At 44.1% G+C, this 23,443-nt stretch overlaps 1 protein-coding gene across 1 annotated transcript in view; it reads right to left on the minus strand.

Annotated features, from left to right (window-relative positions):
* Window positions 1-6: 6 nt before the first annotated feature.
* Window positions 7-23,443, minus strand: part of LOC126647314 (protein patched homolog 1-like) — a 166,892-nt gene continuing 143,455 nt past the window's right edge. Inside the window, 4 exon segments of the mRNA XM_050329444.1 lie at window positions 7-2,739; window positions 3,650-3,892; window positions 13,119-13,218; window positions 17,569-17,711. Of these exon segments, the coding sequence (XP_050185401.1) occupies window positions 2,212-2,739; window positions 3,650-3,892; window positions 13,119-13,218; window positions 17,569-17,711 (1,014 nt within the window). The 3' untranslated portion in view covers window positions 7-2,211.

A 23,443-nucleotide genomic window follows, 5' to 3' on the forward strand; every position in this document is an offset into this window, starting at 1 on the left:
GGAGCAGGGAATAATTCCTGTGTCAACGTGACAGCAGCAACAGCAACTATCATGAAAAGGAGCAGACCATTGGTTCTGGGTCACCCAACAACTATGTGTCCCCTGCATGAAGTAGAACTGATTCTTAAAAGACATGCTACACAAACATTGTTCCCACAAAGAGCACATTGTTATGAATTAACAATTTTAAAAGCAGACAATATTACTTTGAAAAGATGCATTGTTTTGAATTCACCAAATCCCTCTGATGGTGAGTTGCATCATGATTGTACTGATGTAGTGTTTCACCCCAACCAACTAAAGGAAGATCTGTGAGATCAACCTCTAGACAACTTGTATCTAACCCTGTTCACCAATGGATCTTGATACTACGTGAATGGAAAATGACACTGTCATAGGTTTACTTATTCTAAAAAAAAAAATAAAAGTAAGAATTTTTTTCGTTATCAAATTTGCATGGGAATATGAAAACATCTGCCGGAAAATAAAGTACAAGCACAATGACTTCAACCAGTACCAGCAGGAATGCAAGTACATGATATCCAATCTGAGGATACAGTAATGATAAAAGTCTATTCTTGCAAAACAAAGTTGGACTATAACTGGGAGAGTCCATATACTGTGCTACTAACTTCTTCTTTTGTTTTTAAAGTTACAGGGAAAGACAATTGGATTCATCACTCACATGTTAAATGAATTTCTAAAGAATATCAGTTAAATTAATAACTGACACCTATGCAGAACCCCATCAGTCCTGCAGTATGGTTGGCTTTGGTTATTTTGTAACAATTGTGGTCCATGTCATCCTAGAAGGTGTGCTAATAATTGTTTTAAAGATAATTGGGAATATTGTTGACAGTTCAAATAAGGGAAGTATAACTAGGGAAGGTGCCTCTGGACACATAAAGTGGTGCTGTGCATGCAAACTACACCAGCCACTAAAAGTTAGAAGAGCTTTAAAACAATACAAGGTATTGATAATTTGAGAATAACATCCAGATGAAATACATTTGTTGTGCTCAGCCTGTTTAGCTCTAATTGTATATCCTTTATATTTATTATATATTGGACCTTGTAATATTGATACTCTTGACACTCCTTGGATCCTTTTTTAGTGATACTTTGTATATTCAGAATGGGTAGTGACCCTAATAGGCCAACCTCAGAACAGTTTACTTCCTGAGTTTCTTCCATTGCTTGACACTTTTTATTAATAGTACAGCAGCTAACTCTAATCTGGCTATTGCCTCCATACAAGCAATAGCAAACCAACTAAAATGGTGTTTCAAAACTGAATGGCTTTAGATTTATTGTCAGCCAGTCAAGGGAGTGTTTGTTCAGTTATTAATCTTGCTGTTCCTATGTCAAGAACACAGGCAAAGTGTTAACAAATGCTAACTGTTAGATTGTTAGTCTCCCATCTACACCCAGGCCCCTCAAAAGATTGGTGGGAAACACTGTTCAACCACTGGAGAACTAATTCTTGGTCATCAAGCTTATTAGCCACTCTTATTAAAATTCTACTTCCTGTAGTTGTTATGCTCTTATTGTTCTGTTGCCTTTTTCAAAATGTTCAGGCTTGTTTAATAAACATAATACTTAGAAGAATGCAGGGGTATAGACATACCCTTCTTGATGACCCTTTATAAGACAGGTGTGCCTATAAAAACAAAAGAGGAGACTATTGTGCAATTTGGTATGCTACTTATAAAGAACTTGTTTAGCATAACTTGCTTAGCATTAGTAGCTACATTTGCTGAAGCCTCAGGCTGCAAGCCTAGATACTCTGAACTTTTACCTAGTTTAGTAAAAGGAGGCCGAAGAGCCAGTTCACAATGAAAGATAAGGAAGCAAGGAAGGTCACTACCCCCATCAGCAGAAGCTGCATCGTCACAGATAAGAGAAGAAATGGCCTGTCTAGAGACAACTAAGAGAACCAATGAAGAACAAGAAGACCCCAGACCTAAATATTATTATTTGACAAAACTATGATGTGAGGGCTGAGAAATGTAGATTGTAAGGTATTTCTTTGTTCAGGGTCCGTCTGTGGAGGTACCCAGCTCAAACTGTTTCTACCACTGTACCACTCAAATAAATTACCTTTCAGGATTTAAAGCCTGAGACTGCTACAGGATGCCTAGGGTATAGAAGCATCATTAATAACATCATTGCCCAAGACAGGTAAAACTCCCTACAGGAGACAGATCTACCTTATTCTGAGTTGTTGTCAGGTATCCTTTCTTCATATTCAACATCTTGCAGTTCTATAGCTTGTACTTTAGAATTTCTTCTTTCATACCACATATCAAAAGCCACATAGGGGTCCTCAAATGGCCTGTGGTCAACTTCATAGTATTCCTTGTAGGATGGAAAGCTCCCTCCCCAGGAGTTGTGGTTGTGCACAACAGAGTGGACAGCAACAGTTACTGAAGCTGAGGCGGTCACAGTAGTGATAGGCTGGCAGTAAACTGGTTCTGAGCCACTCATGGCAACAAACACTGGGCTTCTCATGTTATAAGAACAAGCCTTGTGGTCCGAGCAACCCCTATTGCTAGGTCCTGAAAGCTGTTCAGCAGAAATTTCAAAAGCGTCCCTGCAATGACAGTAAGGAGGTGATTGCATCCCTTCCCTTGTTTCCCATTTTGGTTGTCTGCCCTGATGTTGTGAATGTTGAATGCCAGCCTCTGGATTTAATTGAATTCTGGGACTCAACTGATACCTTGTCTCTGGCTGAACCACCTGAAAGGGAGACACATGGTTATGCCTCTGACAAAGCAAGGTAAATATATACTGCACTTCCAACATACTGCTCCATCTTTTCAAAGGGATGGATAGCAAGCACTTGATCTTAACTTGTTCAATAAGCAGAATTGCAGGCATTTGTAAAAGGCTCCACCCAGGGTACATACACAGGCTATTAGTGGGGTACTTTGCACAGACTAGGAATCTGTTTCTTAATTTCTTTAAAAAGTGTGAAGCACAGCACCCACATCAGTCAATAAACTGCCCAACTTCAAGTGTTACTGTGCTTGTGCCTATTTTTAGGCCTCTGATGAACAAAAAGAGACCCACACTGCAACTCAACATGCAACACCATGGGTAGCAGGAGATGGAGTTTTTTCACTTTCTTTTGAAATTACAGTTATGCCATCTCATTAGCAAGATGGAACAGACCCAAGATTTGATATAATCCTGAAACTTGTTTCTTTTCTGGACTTTATCAGTCTTTCTCCCCAAGTGAGCTGCCCAGAGAAGAGGTATATGAGATGGTGATGCCCAGGGAGCTGTGTGGAAAAGGTTTGGATCTTTTAAACCTCTTCCCACTTTCTTTCCTGGAGGTCACCCACAGCAGTCATTGAATAGACTAAGATTTCTCTCTTGTGGCTGGTGCTAATATGATACAACAGCAATTACATATGCTGAAGACCTTAGCTTTGGTACCATAATTTTACCCTCGACTTGATTCTAAAGGAAAACCTTCACATCCTGTCTACAAGTGCTCCAAATTTTGGCACAGTCACAAAGCATAATCATCCAGAAACATGAAAGAAATATTATAGCCTTCCCACAGAAATATATTTAAATTTAAAAACCACAACCAAACAAAAATATTCTTGCCCTCCCTCCAGTCAACATGTGAGCTACTTACAGTGGATCTTGCAAAGACAGGATTCTCAGTGGCTTCCACTATTACTTGATGGACTGGTGCCCCAGAGCCTTGAATAGCCTCATACTGATGGAGTTCTTCACTGATGTTGGCATTTTGAGAGCTGGATTCAGAATCAGAGGAATCTGATCCACTATTTATATGCCTGAGTGGCAGTGCAAACCTCACGATGCTGGGGAGTGGCTCAGAAGATGGTAATTTATTTCGTCTACTGGCTGGAGAAACCTGATAATGACAGTGATAATTATAATTACAAGTATTACAATCATTCAATTAGCATTACCCTTATTATTAGTAGTAGTAGTACTTAAAAGAAAAATTCTTTAGCCAAATACACCTTTTCATGCCATGAGAACATAAGCACTAGTTTTCTTGTCAACACCTCTATTACACTAAAAAATGCATGAAAGAAAAAGAGACATGATCTGAAAGAAAAAGAGACATGATCTCCATCTCAGATGTATGCAAATAGGATTATACATATTTCTGTATGAATCATTGTCTCGATAAGTTCATATATGTACATGAACATGCACAATTATAAATATAGAAGGAATTCCTAGACTTGCCTTCCCCCTCAGCATATATTAATCATATAATCATTGAATGGTTTGGGTTGGAAGGGACCTAAAAGATCTTCTAGTTCCAAACCCTCTGCCATGGGAAGGAAACCTTCCACTAGGTCAGCTTACTCAGAGACCCATCCAATCTGGCCTTGAACACTTCCAGAGATGGGATGTCCACAACCTCTCTGGACAACCACCCTCACAGTAAAGAATTTCTTCCTAATATCTAATCTAAACCTACCCTCCTTCATCTTAAGGCCATTCCCCTTTGTCCTATCACTACACATCCTTGTAAAAAGTCCCTCTCCAGCCTTCTTGTAAGCCCCCTTCAGGTACTGAAAGGCTGCTATAAGGTGTCCCCATGATGGCAAAAAGGCACAAAAAAGAGTTAACAATGGTTCAGTTGGTATACCTTGTCCTGTTTGCTCTACCTGTTCTGCTAGAAGAACATTTTTGAAGCACTGGTTAATATCATGTTGTGTTCTGCTCACCAGACCAAAGTCCTTATTATAGAAAGAATAGGAGTAGTATACACAAGGTAATAAATTAGGTAAACTAGACATTTGAATAAGATATAGAAGGCTCAGAACCAGGATTTTGCAAGCTTGAAGAACTCAGGTCACCTAATTGAGGAGGTCAAATTGAGGATGAAGAAAATTGACCCCTGAAATGAGGAGGAAGGCCAGAATGGCCACTACCAAGAGAAGAATCTGGAAAGCACCACCCTAAGCTCTGCCTGGACTCCGCCTATTATCAATATGCATGATTAGATGTTGTAATCATATGAATATGTATGTTAAGATGTTGTAAGCATGGAGTTAGACTGTATAAATTAACCTGTTTGACATTGATGCCTTCAAGCAAGTTTGTCCAGTGCTAGTTGGCTTGCTCCCAACGTTGCCTAAATAAATACCTTGCTACCTAAAGATAAAAAAAAGTCTCTGAGCAGTTCACATTCCAAGGTTTTTCAGCATCACCCAAAGCCTTCTCTTCTCCAGGCTGAACATCCCCAACTCTCTCAGCCTGTCTTCGTAGGAAGATGCCTCAGCCCTCTGATCATCTTTGTGGCCCTAAGCCACATGATTTCATAAATAATATAAAATGTGTATATATGGTATGGTTCCATGTATAGTTGCAAAGAGAAATGGATACACATAATTGCAATATATGCACATATATACCTATATATTGTTTGAATAAGGAATCAGGCCACATATATAGCTAGGAGTATAAGAGATTATGCACTTCTGCCAAAATTGTATTATTAAAAAACTGTTTTATTTTACTTGGCCACAGTGATCACAAACCAATCGAGTTCAAAATCTCTGCTGACAGGAGGAAAATGGCCAGCAAAACTTCAACCCTGGACATGAGGAGAGCAGACTTCAGGCTGCTCAGGGAATTAGTAAGTAAAGTCCCCTAGGAAAACACTTTTTCAGGTGCTGGGTTCCATCAGTGCTGGTTGCTTTTTAAGCCCCACCTCCTAAGGGCACAGGAACAGGAAATTCCTAAATGTTGAAAGTCCAGCAGATGAGGCAGAAGGCCAGCTTGGCTGAGCAGGGATCTTCTTTTGGAGGTAAGGCAAATAAAAGGAAGATGCATGCCCAGTGGAAGCAAGGTCGAATGACATGGGAGGAATTCAGAGATGCTACTTGCCAATTTAGGGAGAAAATTCATGCAGTCAAAGTTCAATTGGAGTCAAAGCTGGGCAGTACTGTGGGGGACAATAAAAATAGCTTTTTAAATATATTAATGGCAAAAGTCAGTGCAGAAATTACATTGGCCTGTTACAGGATGAGGATGGTCACCTCACAAACAGGGACAGAGATAAGGCATAGATGTTTAATGCTTTCTTTGTCTCTGTCTTCAACCCTGATGATGGGCTAAGGGGGTCCCAGTGTCCTGAGCTGGAGGCCCATGTCTGCGAGAATGATAAACTCCCAGTTGACCCTGATGTTGTAAGGGATCTGCTGCTCCACCTAGATCCCTATAAGTCTTTGGGGCCTGATGTGATTCCTCTGAGAAGACTTAAAGGGCTGGTTGATGTCATTGTGAGGCCTCTCTCAATGATTTTTGAATGGTCGGGAATATGGAGGGGTTCCAGCTGACTGGAAGCTGGTGAATGTTGTCCTGATTTTCAAGAAGGGCAAAAAGGAGGACCCCAGAAACTACAGACCTGTCAGTATCACTTTACTGCCTGGTAAAGTAATGGAAAAAATTATTATGGGAGTTATTGAAAAACACCTGGAGGACAACACAGTCATTGATCAAAGACAGCACTTTCCATATATTTTCCATGAGGGGAAAGTCCTACTTGTCAAATCTGATTTCCTTTTATGACAAAGTAACCCACCTAGAATCATAGAAGCATAGAACCCTAGTTGATCAAGGGAAGCCAGTTGATGTAATCTTTTTGGATTTCAGTAAAGTTTTCAATACTGTCTCTCATGGGATCCTTCTGGACAAAATGTCCAGCACACAGCTGGATAAACACATCATGTGATGGGTGAGGAGCTGGCTCACGGGTTGAGCACAGAGGGTAATAGTGACTGGGGTAACATCAGTCTGGTGACCTGTCACTAGTGGAGTTCCACAGGGCTCCATCTTAGGCCTTGTGCTCTTCAACATCTTCATAAATGACTTGGACATAGGACTGGAAGGGATACTAAGCAAGTTGGCAGATGATATAAAATTGTGAGCAGCTCAACAAATTAGAGGACTGGATAATCACCAGCTGTATGAAGTTCAACATGGGGAAGTGCTGGATTCTGCACCTGGGATGAGGAAACCCTGGATGTATGTACAGATGGGGGAATGAGATGCTGGAAGGGGACCTGGGGGTCCTGGTTGATATCAAGTTGAATATGAGTCAGAAATGCCGTGGCAGCCAGGAGGGCCAACTATGCCCTGGGGGGGCATCAGGCAAAGCATCACCAGCCGGTTGAGGGAGGTGATTGTCCTGCTCTACTCTACACTGATGCAGTCTCACCTTGAATATTGTGTACAGTTTTGGTCACTGCAATATAAGAAAGATTTTAAGCTATTAGTGTCCAAAGGAGAGCAACAAAGATGGTGAAGGGCATTGAGGGGAAGCCATATGAGGAACAGCTGAGGTCACTTGGTAAGTTCAGCCTGGAGAAAGAGGAGAGACCTCATCACAGTCTACAACTTCCTTGTGAGGGGAACTCAATGATCTTTGTGGATCCCTTCCAACTCAGAATATTTTGTGATTTTATGAATACTATATTGGGTGTATGTGACAAGGTTTTTGTAGCAGGACAGGAGGTTTTCAGGGGTGGCCTCTGTGGGAAGAGGTGAGGGGCTGCCATGTGCTGGACAGAGCCAATTCCAGATGGCTCCACAACAGCCCCACTGCAGGCCACAGCCAAGCCAATCACTGAACCTGGCGGCACCTTTGTGAAAACCTATCTAAGAAATGACAGAACTCTATCATGCATTGAGAAAAACATGTCGTGGTTTAGGAATGGTACTAAGGTCAGAGAAGGAAGAGGAGGTGCTTCATGTTACCAGAGCAATTATTCATTGCAACAGCAGATATTCATTGCAGCCTATAGAAGACCTTTACTGGAGCAGTTATTTCTTTCCTGAAGGACTGCAGCCTGTAGGAGAGGTCACACAGGAGCAGGGGGAAAGTGCGAGAGGGAATGTCTCAGTTTAACAAGACAGAAATGTTTCATTAGGAGGGCAGGATATGAGAAAGAGCAAGCTTCTCCCTCCGAGCAATTATACCTTCGATATTAAGAGTCTCTAGCCAAAAAGGTGTGGAAAAAAGAAAAAAATAACAGCTCTTTACTAAAGAATATATATATATATATAGGTAACACAACAACAAGCAAAAATCCCGCAGCCAAACTCTCACAAGAAACAATTAAGCACTTTTTTGCCCTTTGGTGCAGTTGTAACCACACGCAGCAGGGGGCGGTGCTGCGCCTCCGGAGGAGCGGAGACTGCAGTTGCTCTCCGATGGTCGGCAGGGGGCGCTGTTGGGCTCTGGTGGCCACCATGTCCGCAGGGCCAGGCTCACGGTAGGCAGCCAAACGGGGACCCCCACCGAAGGGAAAAGGGAGAAGGGGAAAGGGTGATTCCTCCTGTGGACTCACACTGTCAAAGACTGGCTCTGGCTGGAACTCCCCTTCCTTCGTCAATGGGTGTAAACTGCCACCGGCATGGAGAAGGAGGAGGAGGAGGAGGGGGAAGAGCAGCCTTTCCCCTCAAAAATTCCTCCACAGATGGTACCAGCTTCTCTGATGAAATCCGAGGCAAGTCCAGGCAGTAGGCAGAACAGGGTGTGAGGGAACAGAGGCGAACCAGGGCTGAAAGCAGCTAGATGACTTGGCCCAAAAGTAAATGAACCCCGTAGCACTTCTCCTCACACACGGGCGCGCGCACGTGCGCACGCACGCGCACACACACACACACACACATACTCCCTGAGTCAGGGAAAAAGTAAAGTGCTGTCCCCAGAAGAAAAAAACCCTCACCTCTCCCTACAGTCTTCTGAAACCATTAGCTTGGAATTTGGGGCTATGAACCAGTCCTTTTGTGTGTGTGGCTCACTCTGACCATCTCCTCCCCCCTCCTTCACTCAACACATTTCTTTCACAGTGGTAAAGGGAAAAAATTAAAAGCAGGGTTTTTTTCTTTAAAACAAGAGTACCTATGACATTATTCACCCTTAATTTTTTCCCATACCACCACACTCTATCAAATTAAACCTTTGAACTATATATGTACATGCATTATTCTACTTATATACACAATCACAAATATGTAGATACAAATAGAGATACAGGCACAGAGTTATGGACAGTTCACCCGAAGATAAGACCCCCTTGAGGTATACACCAGGTTTCTCCATCTTCCTGCATCACCCACCACGTGCAACCGGGTCCTTGGACAAAAACAATCCCACAAATGGGTTTGCCTTTGCTTGAGGCAGTGTTAATCCAAACTGTTTTACCTAACATACCTCTCATGTGAATTACTGGGACTTTGTCTCCATCTACAGTGTAAAGGGACTCTGACTGGGCAGGGCTGGCTCAATTGAAGGAGCCTCTAGTGTTGACTAGCCCCTTTGTTGAGTAGCCCCCTTAAGTCCTTCCACAGTCTAAATTAGTAGGCATATTTGGGGAAAAGAGAAAAGGTGGATACCAGTCTTTGTGTAACCCAGGATATATATACATAACACAATAATTGTGTTAACTGAAGTGAAGGTAATGAATGTCGTGGTTTTGCCCAGCCGGTCAGCCCCTAGGGATGAGAATGGTTTTGTCCAGGTGAAGTTCCGGACAAGAAACCAATTAAAACTCTCAGTAGCGCCTTTGCTAATTACATCTTTAAGAAAATGGAAGAGAAGGTTTGTGTCGCAGTTGAAATTAAACAGCCATATAGGAAAGGCGGCGGTGGGCCCTGAAGTGGGCCAAGGCCTCCTCCTCCCCCAGCCCTGGGCCGGGGGGGGCAGGTGCAGCATTGAAGCCTCCCTTCTCTCTTGTAAGAGAGTGAAGGAAAGAAAAAAAAGTTTAAAAGACTACTGCTTGGACAGAAACCGCTGCAGAGAAATTCCAGCGAAGAGATAACGAAATGTCCAAGGTCGACGCTGGCAGCCGGAGGAAAGAGAAGAAAGACTCGAAGAGGGGGCTGCTTCTTCCCCCTTTCACTCTCTCTCCCTTCAGTAGGGTAAAGACTGAAAAATAAATCCCTGCTACCTTGTAGAAGTTTGTTGGGGTGAGAAGACCCCCGTGTTGCTTGTGGAAGAGTTTACACTGGAAGAAGTTAATGCATGAAGAAGCCAAGACTTCATGAGAGACCTGAGGTGAGGCAGAGACCTATTGAAGATTTGTGACTCTAAATATGACCCTAAAGGGGATGAGGCTCACGCTGAAGCGAGACGGCTCGGGTGAGATACTGGGATCTGTGTGTGGGATCCATGCTGCTGCTGAAGATTTGTGACCCTGAGAGAACCTCACACTGGAGCAAGAATGGCTTAGGTGAGATGTTGGAATCCATGTGTGTGTGGAATCCGTGCTAGACCCATGCTGAGAAGTCTATCAAGGACTGTTTTCCCATGGGAAGGGACCCCCACAGGAAACAGGGGTGGACTCAAAAGCCATTATCCTCTGTGATCCTGTGGTGAAAATCCATGGTAAGCAAGTGTCCCCTTGCAAGCCCATGGAAGAGAAGACCTTCAGGGCCTAGATAACCCCCAGCCTCCGGTCTTAACCCAGGAGGGGGGTAGGCCCAGCCCTAGAGGCCAACACAAAGTGAGAGAGAGAGATGAAAGAGTTCCAGTTGCAATGACAGTGCTGCAGAATTGCTGAGGAGACCTGGAACTCCGAAAATGAAGAAAAGGACTACTTCTCCTCCTTGGACTGATATAAAGGGGGGGGGGGGGGAGAAGTATTTTTCTGTAAATACATGACACCTTTTACTTAAGTAAAATTATTATAAATATAGTTCTTTAATAGTTTTTATTGTACTAGTAATAAATGCTCATACATTTTTTTCCCCAATCCAGTCTCTTTTGTCTGCATAAACCTTCTCTCAACTAATTAGTAATTGTGTAGGGGATGTAAAAGCAAATTGAGTCAGGGCAAAACCACAACAATGAATAATCAAATACAAATTTCATAGCTATGAATCCTTTTTTGCTGGACTTGGACTTTACACTGTAAAGTCTTCAACATTCAGGTGGAGCCTTCCACCCACCAAGATCTTTGCTTGAGTCAAGAGGGTACTACAGAGAGGGATGGAGTGGTGAGGGGCACCTTTAGGCAAACTTCTGGCCATGTGTAGTGGGTTTCTGTGGCTGGGTTTTGGTAGTGGTGGAGGAGGGGTTCCAGGGCTGGCTTCTGATAGAAACTGATAGAAGCTTCCCCTGTCCCTTGGAGCCAATGCCAGCCAGCTCCAGGATGGGCTTCCTGCCACTGGCCAAGACCAAGCCAATTAGGAGTAATAGTAATGCCTCTGTGATAACATATTTAAGAAAAGAAGGTTGTTGTGCAGAAAGAATTCCAGCCAGGGAAGAGCGGAGTGAGAACATGGGAACAACAAAGTAGACACCAAGATCAGTGCAGAAGGAGGGGGAGGAGGTGCTCCAGGTTTTGGAGTTGTGGCCCCTGCAGCCCGTGGTGAAGACCATGGTGAAGCAGGCTGTCCCCCTGAAGCCCATGGAGGACCATCAGGGTGCAGAGACCCATCTGCAACCTGTGGAGGAGCCCATACTGGAGCAGGTGGATGCATGAAGGAGGCTGTGACCCCGTGGGAAGCCCATGATGGAGCAGGGTCCTGCTGGAGACCTGAAACCCATGGAGAGGGAAGCCCACGCTGGAGCAGGATTTTCTCAGGTAAGACTTGTGGGCCCTGTGGGGGCCCCACGCCAGTACAACTCATTCGTGAAGGACTGCACCTCATGGAGGATTGACCCATGGGACAGCAGTTTTGGAAGAACTGCTGCCTGAGGAATGAGTTCAGGCCGGAGAGGTCCATCAAAGACTGTCTCCTGTGGGAGGGACCTCACGGGAGCAGGGGAAGGACTCCTCTCTCTGAGCAGCAGCAGCAGAAACAACAACTGACTGCAACCCCCATTCCCCATCCCCCTGCACTGCTGCGGAGGAGGAGGGAGAACATGGAAGGAATGAGGGGTGGGGGTAAGGTGTTTTTTAAGACTGTTTTATTTCTCACTCTTTGGCTCTTATCCTGTTAGTAATAAATTTAAGTACTATCCCCACTTTGAGTCTGTTTTGCCTGTGAAGGTAATCAGTAACTGACCTCTCCCAGCTGTTATCTCAACTCATGAATCCTTAGCTGTTTTGTTTTTTTTTTTTCTCTCCTCTGTCCAGTTGCAGAGGGAGAGTGAGAGAGTGGCTTTAGTGGGTACCTGGCAGCCGGCCCGGGTCAACCCACTACACCATGGTTATCAGGGTGTGGTCTGTGTACCCCCACTTGGTGTAATGGTGGTCTAGCCAGGGCTCCTTGGTGGTCTGGTGAGTTAAATATTTTGAGGAAAGCAACAGAGGCAGTAGGTGGGAAAGGAGAAGGTGTGTATAAAAAATTGCCTATCTTTTATAATGCCTTGGGGAAAAGCCTAGTTTTATGTTGGCATATGACATTCTGCTTTTAAAAGCTTATCTAATACCTACATTTGTATTTAGCTTGTTGATTGCAGCCTCTAAAATAATTGATAGGAGAAATAGAAACTTTACTCATAGAATCCTGGAATGCCCAAATAAGGAACAATATAATCTTAGAGAAGTCCTCAAGAATTGGATAAGGGATGTAACTCCAACAAACAGGATGTAACCTAAGCTCTGTGTACCCAGATAAAATAAAGAATAAACGTTACAGTTTTTGGTGATGAAACACAATGATCCTGTGCCTGCTCCAGAACTGAGGTCAAGATGGTGAAGAAGACCCGGAAGGAGTGTGACTATGTAAAGCAAACAAATGAATATGTCTTAAGCAAGAATATCTAATGAATATGTAAACAGTATGTGTAATAAAAAGCCTTGTCCATCTGTCATTTGGCATGTTTGATTAGAGGAGCTATCCTCCAAACATCCAGCGTGCTGAATAAAGAAGAATGGTTTTTAATACCTACATATTGGTTTTAAGAAGTTTGTTTCTGGAGCTTTGCAGTATCATAATACTTACTAAAAAATACTTGAAAAGTATAAGAAAGAAGAATACCAAACAAATAGCAAACATAATATTTAATAAATATTTAAATAAAAACTAGAGCAAGAAACTTAAAGTAAAAATTTTAAAAATCCAGGAGAATTGTAAAAATAAGGAGTTTCTAGAGAAGGGGGTTGGTTGCAGGGGGAGACATAATATTATTTCTTCTGCACACTATTAGTTTTACTGACCTCAGGGTACGGTCCAAAGAGTGAAAGAAGAACAGGAAGCAGCACCAATCCATTGAGAACTCCCAAAATGGTTAAGATTGTCAAAACAGCAAAAAAATACCTAAATTAGGGTTTAAAGAGGTGGGAGGGGGAAGAGAAGAGGCACAAATAGTGTGAGAAATAAGGGATTAAATACTAAAGCTAATTAAAAAATACATATATTACATTAAATATCAACTATTATTAATATTGTCCTAAATAATTATATCAACACATAGGTTATTTTGCTTTTGTTCTTTTTACCTTTTGGATTAGAGAATGTACATCACATAACTCAAAGTATTACTTGATAAAAGAAAGAAAGACAATTAAACTTATTAATTTTCCAGAATCTGGCAGCATGTGATGTTATTTATGAATAAGTTACACAAATACAAAAATATGGAATGTGCACTGAATATCTGAATGGATCAAAAGAACAAATCCAATGAAAAAAGGGCCTCCATTAAAGAATATTAAGTAGAAGAAAACAAATGAAGTGAAGGTTGCCAAAGTTAAAAAATTTAGCCTAGAAGGGAAGGAAGCTCACTTCTCACAGCAGCTAATACAGTGTGAAATACTTCTGCATCTTACAGTGGAATCTGTAATAAAATTTCCAATGTAAGGTAAGGCTTTCCCTAGCTGTTCATGAAACTCAACTTTTGACCTAAAATTCTGTGAGTTCCAGATTTATGAAATAGCTCAAATTGCAGCCTTTTTACAGCACAAGAACCATCTTCCTGCAAAGAAAATGCCACCCATTCTATACTAAGTTTCAGCATCTTACTGAGTAATAGCACTCCACGATAGCAGAATTGCATTGCAGGCTAACCTTTTGTTGAACAATTCAATATCTCTGAATACTGTTGTTTTGTGTCAGTGTATTGGGTGTGGCTGAGATGGAGTTCATTTCCCCACAGGAGCCCAACTAAAAGAATTTTTACCTACCTTATTTCCTCAGCACCAATAAAATAAAATTTCTGCAAATCTGAGCAGTTTCAGCACGTGTAGTGGTTGCTCTGAAGGGAAAAAACCTGAAAAAACCAATGCCCCCTTTCCTCCTCCTTCCCTTAGCTTTTATATCTGAGCTGACATAGCTCAGTTAGTTAGAGCATAGTGCTAATAACACCAAGACCATGGTTTTGATCCCTGCACAGGCCATTCACTTAAGAGTTGGACTTGATGATCATTGTGGGTCCCTTCCAACTCAGAATATTCTGTGATTCTGTGACATCATATGCTATGGAATATCCCTTTGGTTAGTTTGGGTCAGCTGGTTATTTGTGTCCTCTCCCAGGATCTTGCCCACCCTTGATGGAGGCGGGGGGGAATGTTGGAAGACAGCCCTGATGCTGTGCCAGCACTGCTCAGCAGTAGCCAAAACACTGGTGCGTTCTCCTTTCTAGCTACCGATGAAGAGCACAGCACTGTGAGGGCTGCTATGGGGAAATGAACTCCAGCTCAGCCAGACCCAATACATATGTATACATGTAACACTGGAGGCGGGAGAGGAACATTTCACACATACATACACACACACACCCCACTGGATGCATTGCAAGAGGATTAGGGATAATATCAGAAACCACAGGGTAAAGCTCAGCAGAAGCAGTGGGGACAGTAAAGGCAATCAGGGGTCAAACAACAAGCGATACAAAGGAAGGAGTATAGGGTGGTGCAGAGATCAACTCTGTAGGTGCCTTGGTTAAATTACTCACAATTGCTGCAGTTAAAGTTCTTCCTCTGTTTTCATACTTGCTTTCAACCATCATCTTTATGGTGGTCAAATGCCCAATCATCCCATACATACCAATAATAAATGGGTGCTGGGAATTGCCTTCCAGACAACTTCACAAAAAGGTTCTACTGTAAACATCTAACATTAGCATAATCAAGAATATTATAGCTCTGACACCTTGCTGTATACAGTTTCTGTTAATTTACTTAATATTCCGCATTCTTGGACTAATCTATCCCTCATGGAAGTTTGGGGTCATCTTCACCCACTATAACAATGCTCAGTCTCTGATATTTTATTTTATTTTCTAAACAACAAAAACTAAAGTCAGATTGAGCTAGAAAACAAGAAACTGATAGGCAAAAAAAGTAAAATAAAAGAATCTGAAAAGTTGAAATGCTCATTTTATATGCTAACTGAATATCCACTACAAATTTTGAATGAAGGGCTGCTACAGATTTCCATTTGCCATGATACAAAAGCCTGCTTGCCAAATCTTTTAAGTAGGAAAGAAGCACAGCAAATATAGACTTGCAAATTTAGGCTAAATCTATGAGCAACCTATATGTCAGTGTGTTCCATCCCTTACAAGATCAGGTCTGAAAAGAATAATTCTACCTAATTTCCTAAATAAAATACAATACAATACAATACAATAAAATAAAATATGCTGATGTGAAAAAATACAAGTTCTATTTCAGGGAGTGCAATATCTGTATAGTAATAATCCCCATGTAGGTTTAATGTATTTAGACCTAGGTGTAAGCCTCCTACTACCTGCTTTCTGCAAATCTGAGCAGCTGAGGGAACTGGGGATGTTTAACCTGGAGAAAAGGAGGCTCAGGGGAGACCTTATCGCTCTCTACAACTACCTGAAAGAAGGTTGTAGCCAGGTGGGCCAGGCAAATAGTGACAGGACAAGAGGACACAGCTGTGCCAGGGGAGGTTCAGGTTGGACATCAGGAAGAATTTCTTCACAGAAAGGGTTGTTAAGCATTGGAACGAGCTGCCCAGGGAGGTGGTGGTGTCACCATCCCTAGAAATGTTCAAGAAATGACTGGACAAAGCACTTAGTGCCGCGGTCTAGTTGACAAGGTGGTGATCGGTCAAAAGTTGGACTCTATGATCTTGGAGGTCTTTTGCAACCTAAATGATTCTGTGATTCCATGAAATCTCTTACATACATAAACAAAAAATCCTGATGAGATTTAGCAGTCATTCTCTCATTCCCTGCCTCTGACATTTACTGTGTGCAGTTTTGGGCACCACAATATAAAAAAGACATTAAGCTATTAGAGAGCGTCCAAAGGAGGGACATGAGGATGGTGAAGGGTCTGGAGGAGAAGCCTTATGAGGAGCAGCTGAGGTCACTTGTTTTGTTCAGACTGGAGGAGACTGAGGGGAGACCTCATTGCGGTCTTCAACATCCTCACAAGGGGAAGCGGAGGGGCAGGCACTGATCTCTTCACTCTCGTGACCAGTGACAGGACTAGAGGAAACAGCATGAAGCTGAGTCAGGGGAGGTTTAGGTTGGATATCAGGAAAAGATTTTTCACCCAGAGGGTGGTCGAGCACTGGAACAGGCTCCCCAGGGAAGCGTTCACAGCACCGAGCCTGTCTGAGTTCAAGAAGTGTTTGGACAATGCTCTCAGGCACGTGGCGTGATTCTTGGGGTGTCCTGTGTAGGACCAGGAGTTGGACTTGATGAACCTGATGGGTTCCTTCCAACTCAGCATATTCTATGATTCTATGATTTTGTTGGTGGTGGTGTCAAATGGATGTCAGCTAAGTCTGATCCCCTATCCAGTTTATGTTTACTTTAGCAGTTATGTCATCTTTCAGACCATTTTTATTTGGCCCAATTCTACCTCAGTTCTGTTTTAGGTCTATGATTTAGTTTTGGGGTTTTTTTTTGTGCTGCAGTTTGCCACAAAGAACCTGTGTCACTTCTAAGATTAGTGATTTTGCAGAGCTCCACTGGTTATTTGGAATGGATTAGGTTCTGTTTCATTGTACTTCTCAAATTCCCCTCAAAAGAAAAAATTTGCTCTCCTCTCATACTTGATGAATTCACATTCATAATTAAATTCACGAAAAACTGTGCCTGTAGTTCTAAACAGAAGAGCCTTTGGACTTTGCTTTACAGAATTTTAATATTGAAGTTCTATGTCCATACTTATAGTTCCCTAGCTCCCAAACAGGGCTTTTTCCCTCACCCATTTATAAATTGCTGTAAACCTCATAGAAAGATACCAGGAGAAGGCCCAGAGAGAGCTGACTCCATGTGTCCTTTCCAGGCAAATCATTGCGCATATGAAAAATCTGGCAGACCTGACCTATATCTGGAAGGTTAAAGGTAAAATCTAACTAATATTGGACAATACTAGCTGCTTCAAACTGGCTTAATTCCAGGATTAGAAAACTTTGCTAAAGAGGGCCATGTTTGTTTCCTTTCATGCTGGGAGTCAGAGTTTCCTGGAACAGATCTTAATACCAGCAATGAAAATACTACTATGTCCAGCATGTGACAAGGAGTTAATAGAACTCCTTGGGAAAACAGGACCATGATGTAAAAGCATGCTTGACACACCATACAGGGTAATAAAATGACAGATGCACTGAAATGTCTAAATAGTAAAAGTGCACTTATTTTTATTAAAAAAAAAAAAAAGTCAAAGCATGCAAATGCTTTACCTGACAATAAAATCAAACTCTGATCCTGCAAGCATTAACACTCCAAACAGAGTGGACACAGCTCCATCCAACACTGGTGCAAACATATGTTCCAACGCAAGGACAGCCCTACGGTTCTTGTCTCCTACGGCAGTTAAAAATGCCTGTAAAACAATGAAATCCATTTCATTAGGGAGACATGTACAGTCTTTCAAACAGCCTCTCTCTTAGTATGCAGTTTTTCACCAGTTAATTACTTCAATTTACAGTCCATTAAAGTATCTCTATAGCTGGTTAGACTTCAAGACAAGGTCTGATTGTGCAGTCGTACCATATAGCTGCTGCTGAAGTCACATGACCAGAGTAAGCATTGATTACAGTCAGAGCCGTAGTAATAATTTTGGAAACAATGCACGCCTACACCAGCAGGCTTTTCACTTGTTTCTTGGTTTGCTTGTTTCCACACGCAAAGAATTCATTTTATAGTAAAAGCACCTCAGGTGTAAAAATTATAGGGTTATTCTTGTCACTCTCACGAGGGCATAGCTTCCATGACCATCATGAGAACTTTGCTGTAAAACTAGCCAACACCGATTCAGGTTTCCCTGACTACATTTGGAACAGACCAGGGACTTGTAACTTTTGCTCACGCACACAGTCACATCCATGGTAGCATTTACTAGTGGATCAGGTCTTTCTGTCACTTCACACAGAAGTGTCCACTGATACAGTGCATTCCTCCTCACAGGTCTGAGGATCCACACTATCAGATATTATACACAATAAGCACTCAACTGATGGAAAGTTTCCAGTGTATTCAACAGGACCAGGATAAAGTAACACTGCTAAGTCGTGTGCTGCTTTTTTGCATTCCTATTTTGCTCAAGATGGATGTTTTTGCAACTTTTTCTACTTCAGACCTAGCAGCACTATATATGCCCAACTGTGTACCTCATCTACAACATGTAGATGCCAGGTGGGGCCAGCTGTCCCCGCAGCCAGTTCAAACCTTGGGAAGCCACATATAACCAGACCCTAGGGAGCTCCAGCAACCAGGAGCGATGCAAACAGGGCATGCAAACAGGGAGTGTCATCTGAGATGAGCAGTGTGGAAGTTTGCATTGAAGGGCACCTGAAAAGGGCAGTGCACTCTACCAGTTGCTCTGCTCACTCACGGTCTTCGGCCGTGGCCCCAATGATCATCCCAACTAGCTGTTGGCTAGTACCCCACAGCTTGAGGTCTCCAGGAAATTAGAAGGGCTTATTAGGCAGTGCTTTGGGCTCATCGGAAGCATGGTGGCAGAGACCTGGTGAGGGCTGTGCTCTGCAGCAGCCAGGGACCATCTACCCAGCCAGGTGTCGTGGGTTTACTTTGGGCCAATTTTCTCTCACCCCCCACACAATTGCTATAAGTTGAGAGAAGGTTTATGCAGACAAAAGAGATCTGATGTGGGGAGAATAATATTAGGACTTATTACTAGCAAGATAAAAACTAAAGAACTAGATATACAACAATTCTAACTAGGCAAAAGTGCTATGTATTTACAGAAGTACCCCTCCCGCCTTGTATCAGTTTAGGAGGGGAGCTACAGGTCTTCTAAATAATTTCGCAGCACTTGAAAGTTCCTCTTCTATTATCTCTAGGACGACAGCTCCGATTCGTCGCAGCTGGAACTGTCTTTCTCTCTCTCTCTCTCTCTCTCTCTCCTATGTCAACCTCAGGGCTGGGCTGGGCCCACCCTCTCCTGGGTTAAGACCGGAGGCTGGGGGTTACCCAGGCCTTGTGGGGGCCTCCATGGACTGCAAGGGGACACTTGCCTTACCATGGTCTTCGCCACAGTTACAGGGGCTTTTGAGTCCACCCCTGTTTCTTGTGGGGTCCCTCCTCGTGAGAGACAGTCCTCGAGGGACCTCTCTAGCGTGAGTCCACCTTCGGACAACAGCTCTTCCATTCTCTGCTGTCCCTTAGGGTCACAAATTCAGCTGCACCAGCATGGATCCCTCGCTGGGATCACAAGTCCTACCCGGGATGACTTGCTCCAGCGTAGGTCTCTCTCTCCATGGGCCACAGGTCTCCAGCAGGACTCTGTTTCATCTTAGGTCTCCCACAGGGTCACAGCCTTCTTGTGCACTCACATGCATTCACCTGCTTCAGCACGGACTCCTTCATGAGCTGCAGGGGGTCTCCTCACTCAGTAATCTTCCACAGACGGCAGGGGTTTTTAGTTTTCAGTCTTTTCCCTGCTGAAGGGAGAGAAAGGGGGGAGAGAAGGATCCCCCTCCTCCTCGGGCCTCTATTCTCTCTCCTCCGGTTGCCAGCTTTGACCTTGGAGGTTGCGCTATCTCTCTTCCTGGAATTCCTTCTGCAGCACGTCTTGTCCTGGCAGTTTTCTTCTCTAGAGTTTTTCTCCACTCTGTTACACGTCTTGGTCAGGGGGGCTTCAGTGCCACACCTGCCCCCGGCCCAGGGTCGGGGGGAGGAGGGAGGCCTGGCCCACACCTGGGGCCTGCCACCTCCCCCTACATGGCTCCTAATTTCTTCTGCACCACACAGCTTCTCTTCCGTTTTCTTAAATATGTAATTGGCAGAGGCGTTACTAAAACTTTTGATTGTCTTTGCTCTGGAAATCCACCTGGAAAAAACTATTTTCAGCCCCAGGGGGGCTGGTCAGCAAACCCACGACACCAGGCTAGCCTGGGATGAGTGGAGGCAGCCACCCAGACAGAGCTTCCTATCATGGAAGCTGCTGTCCAGGTGGAGGGCTGTAAAGTCTGTACCCCACACCTCTGGTTAGAGGAGGGTGCAAGCTCCACCTGTGGAAGGTGTGCTCTGGTGGAGTCACTCAGGCAGCAGGTGGAGGAGTTGAAGGAGGGAGTCAGCAGGTTACGCTCTATTAGGAAGGGGAAACAAGAAATAGATAATTATTTGAGACTTTGCAAGAAGAAATACTAGGACCCCTTGGCACTGACCTCCAAGGACTACCAGGCAGAGCGTCAACAGCGAACAAACAGCACTTTGGCGAAGGAGGCACCATGGTCTCTGGTGACTTGTGCTGTGGGGTCTGGTTACACCAGGTGCTGCAAAGCATCCTGGGAGTTGTAGTTCTAAGTACTCTGTCACACATGCTCTGTTGAATGCTTGTATGGGATTGGCTTAAGTTACCTGTGTGACGTGGCAGCATTTGGAACTGCTATATAAGCCAGGACTCCTGGAATAAACTCTCTCTCTCTTGTTACACATCACGTTGGTGTCGCTATGGTCCCCACGGGACTTATTATTTATTATATTAATAACTGCTACATTGTGCCATCAGGATATCACTTCTCACCCCTGTTTCCTTGTATGTACCAACCAGCAACAGATATGAAGTCTTGGCAGTGGGTGAAGCCAATGAACAAGTCTCACAGGGAGAAACTGCACCAGTTGCACACACTACAAACGGCAAAAGAAAGCGCCGAATGCTAGTAGCAGGTGAATCTCTGTTGAGAGGCACTGAGGCACACGCATCAGCTGTCCTGATATACAGTCAAGGGAAGTTTGCTGTTTGCCAGGAGCCAAGATCCAGGATGTCACAGAGAGGCCGCCACAATTGGCTAAAAGCACAGCCTTCTTTTCCACATGGGCACCAAAGACATGGTAAAGCATAGCCTGGGCAAGATCAAGCAGGACTTGAGAGCTCTGGGGGCGCAAGTGAAGGGGACAGGGGCCCAAGCAATCTTCTCCTCTGCCTTGTCAGTCGGGGATAAGGGTGTGGGCAGAAGTCGACACATCATGCAGATCAACACCTGGTTTGGTGGCTGGTGTTGTCCCTAGTGTCCCCTAGGCTTCTATGATCATGGGACGTTCTTCGATGAATACAGACTATTGGGGAGAGATGGGATCCACCTATCTAGAAGAGACAGGGGAATCTTTACTGGCAGATTGGTTGACTTAATGAATCGTGTTTTAAACTAAGGAACTTGGGGGGTGGGGGTAGGGCAGTGTCCAAAGCTGTAACACTTGTGTACTCACAAGCAACAGGGTGGATGAGCACACCTACCAGAGCAGTGAGGAATGCTCCTCAACCCTCCACAAAGATGAGACAGCCAACGGTCCAACTGAAATGTCCTTATAGCAATGCACGCAGCAGGGGTAACAAACAGGAGGAGCTGGAAGCCACTGTGCAGCTGGAAAGCTATGATCTGGTCGCTATCACTGAAACTTGGTGGGATGAATGACATGATTGGAGTGCTGCAGTCGATGGCTACAAACTGCTCACGAGAGCCAGGCAAGGAATCATAAAATATTAGAATCGTTACGGTTGGAAAAGACCTTTAAGATCATCAAGTCCAACCATCGACCTGGGACCACCACCACATGCACCACTAAACCATGTCCTCAAGTGCCATATCCACATGTTTTTTGAACACTTCCAGGGATGGTGACTCTACCACTTCCCCGGGAAATCTGTTCCAACTCTTTCTGTGGAGAAATTTTTCCAAATATCCAATCTAAATCCTCCCCATGCGCAACTTGAGGCCATTTTCTATTGTCCTGTCACTTGTTACCTGGGAGAAGAGATCAACCCCCACCTCACTACAACCTCCTTTCATGTAGTTGTAGAGGGTGATAAGGTCTCCCTTGAGCCTCCTTTTCTCCAGGCTAAACAACCCCAGCTCCCTCAACTGCTCCTCAAAGACTTGTGCTCCATCCCCTTCATCAGCTTTGTTGCCCTTCTCTGGACTCGCTCCAGTGCATCAATGTCTTTCTTTTAGTGAGGGGCCCAAAACTGAACACAGCATTCGAGGTGCGACCTCACCAGTGCTGAGTACAGGGGGAGAATCACTTCCCTAGCTCTGCTGGCCACACTATTTCTGATACAAGCGAGGACGCCGTTGGCCCTCTTGGTCACCTGGGCACACTGCTGCCTCATGTTCAGGAAGGAGGGGTGGGGAGGAGGGATTGCCCTCTATGTGAAAAAAATGGATTAATTGCACAAAGCTGTCTTTGAAAACCAGCAGTACACAGGTTGAGAGCTTATGGGTGAAAATTAGAGACCAAGCCAACAGAGGAAATCTCGTGGTTGGTGTTTACTACAGGCCACCTTATCAAGGGGAGGATTTTGATGAAGCATTCTGGCTTCAACTATAGGAAGCATCATGACTCTGATCCTGCTGGGGGACTTCAACCACCCTGACATCCACTGGAAAAGTGTCACAGCAAGATGCAAGCAGTCTAGGAACATCTTGGAGTGCATTGAGAATAACTTCCTAATCTGGGTGATGGCATGGCAGGATGGGTCAACGAGGGGAGAGCAGCGGATGTTGTCTACGTCTACTTCAGCAAGGCGTTTGATGCTGTCTCCCATAACGTCCTCATAGGTAAGCTCAGGAAATGTGGGTTGGATGAATGGACAGTGAGATGGATCAAGAACTGACCGAATGGCAGAGCTCAGAGGGTTGTGATCATCAGAGTAGAATCCAGTTGGAGGCCTGTAGTCAGTGGTGTTCCCCAGGGATCAATACTGGGTCCAGCCTTATTCAACTTGCTTATCAACAACCTGGATGGAGGGATTGAATGCACCCTCAGCAAGTTTGCTGATGATATGAAACTGGGGGGAGTGGCTGATACACCTGAAGGCTGTGCTGCCATTCAGCAGGACCTTGATAGGCTGGAGAGCTGTGTGGAGAGAAACCTAATGAGGTTCAACAAGGGCAAGTGTAGGGTCCTGCACCTGGGGAGAAATAACCCCAAGTACCAGGACAGGTTGGGGGCTGACCTCCTAGAGAGTAGTTCTGCTGAGAAGGACCTGGGAGTCTTGGTGGATGACAAGTTGACCATGAGCTGTCAGTGTGCCCTTGCAACCAGGAGGGCCAATGGTATCCTGGGGTGGATTGGGAAGAGTATGACCAGCAG

This window comes from Myiozetetes cayanensis, unplaced genomic scaffold, assembly GCF_022539395.1.
Source record: "Myiozetetes cayanensis isolate MyiCay16 unplaced genomic scaffold, myiCay2020 scf4, whole genome shotgun sequence".
NCBI lineage: Eukaryota > Metazoa > Chordata > Aves > Passeriformes > Tyrannidae > Myiozetetes > Myiozetetes cayanensis.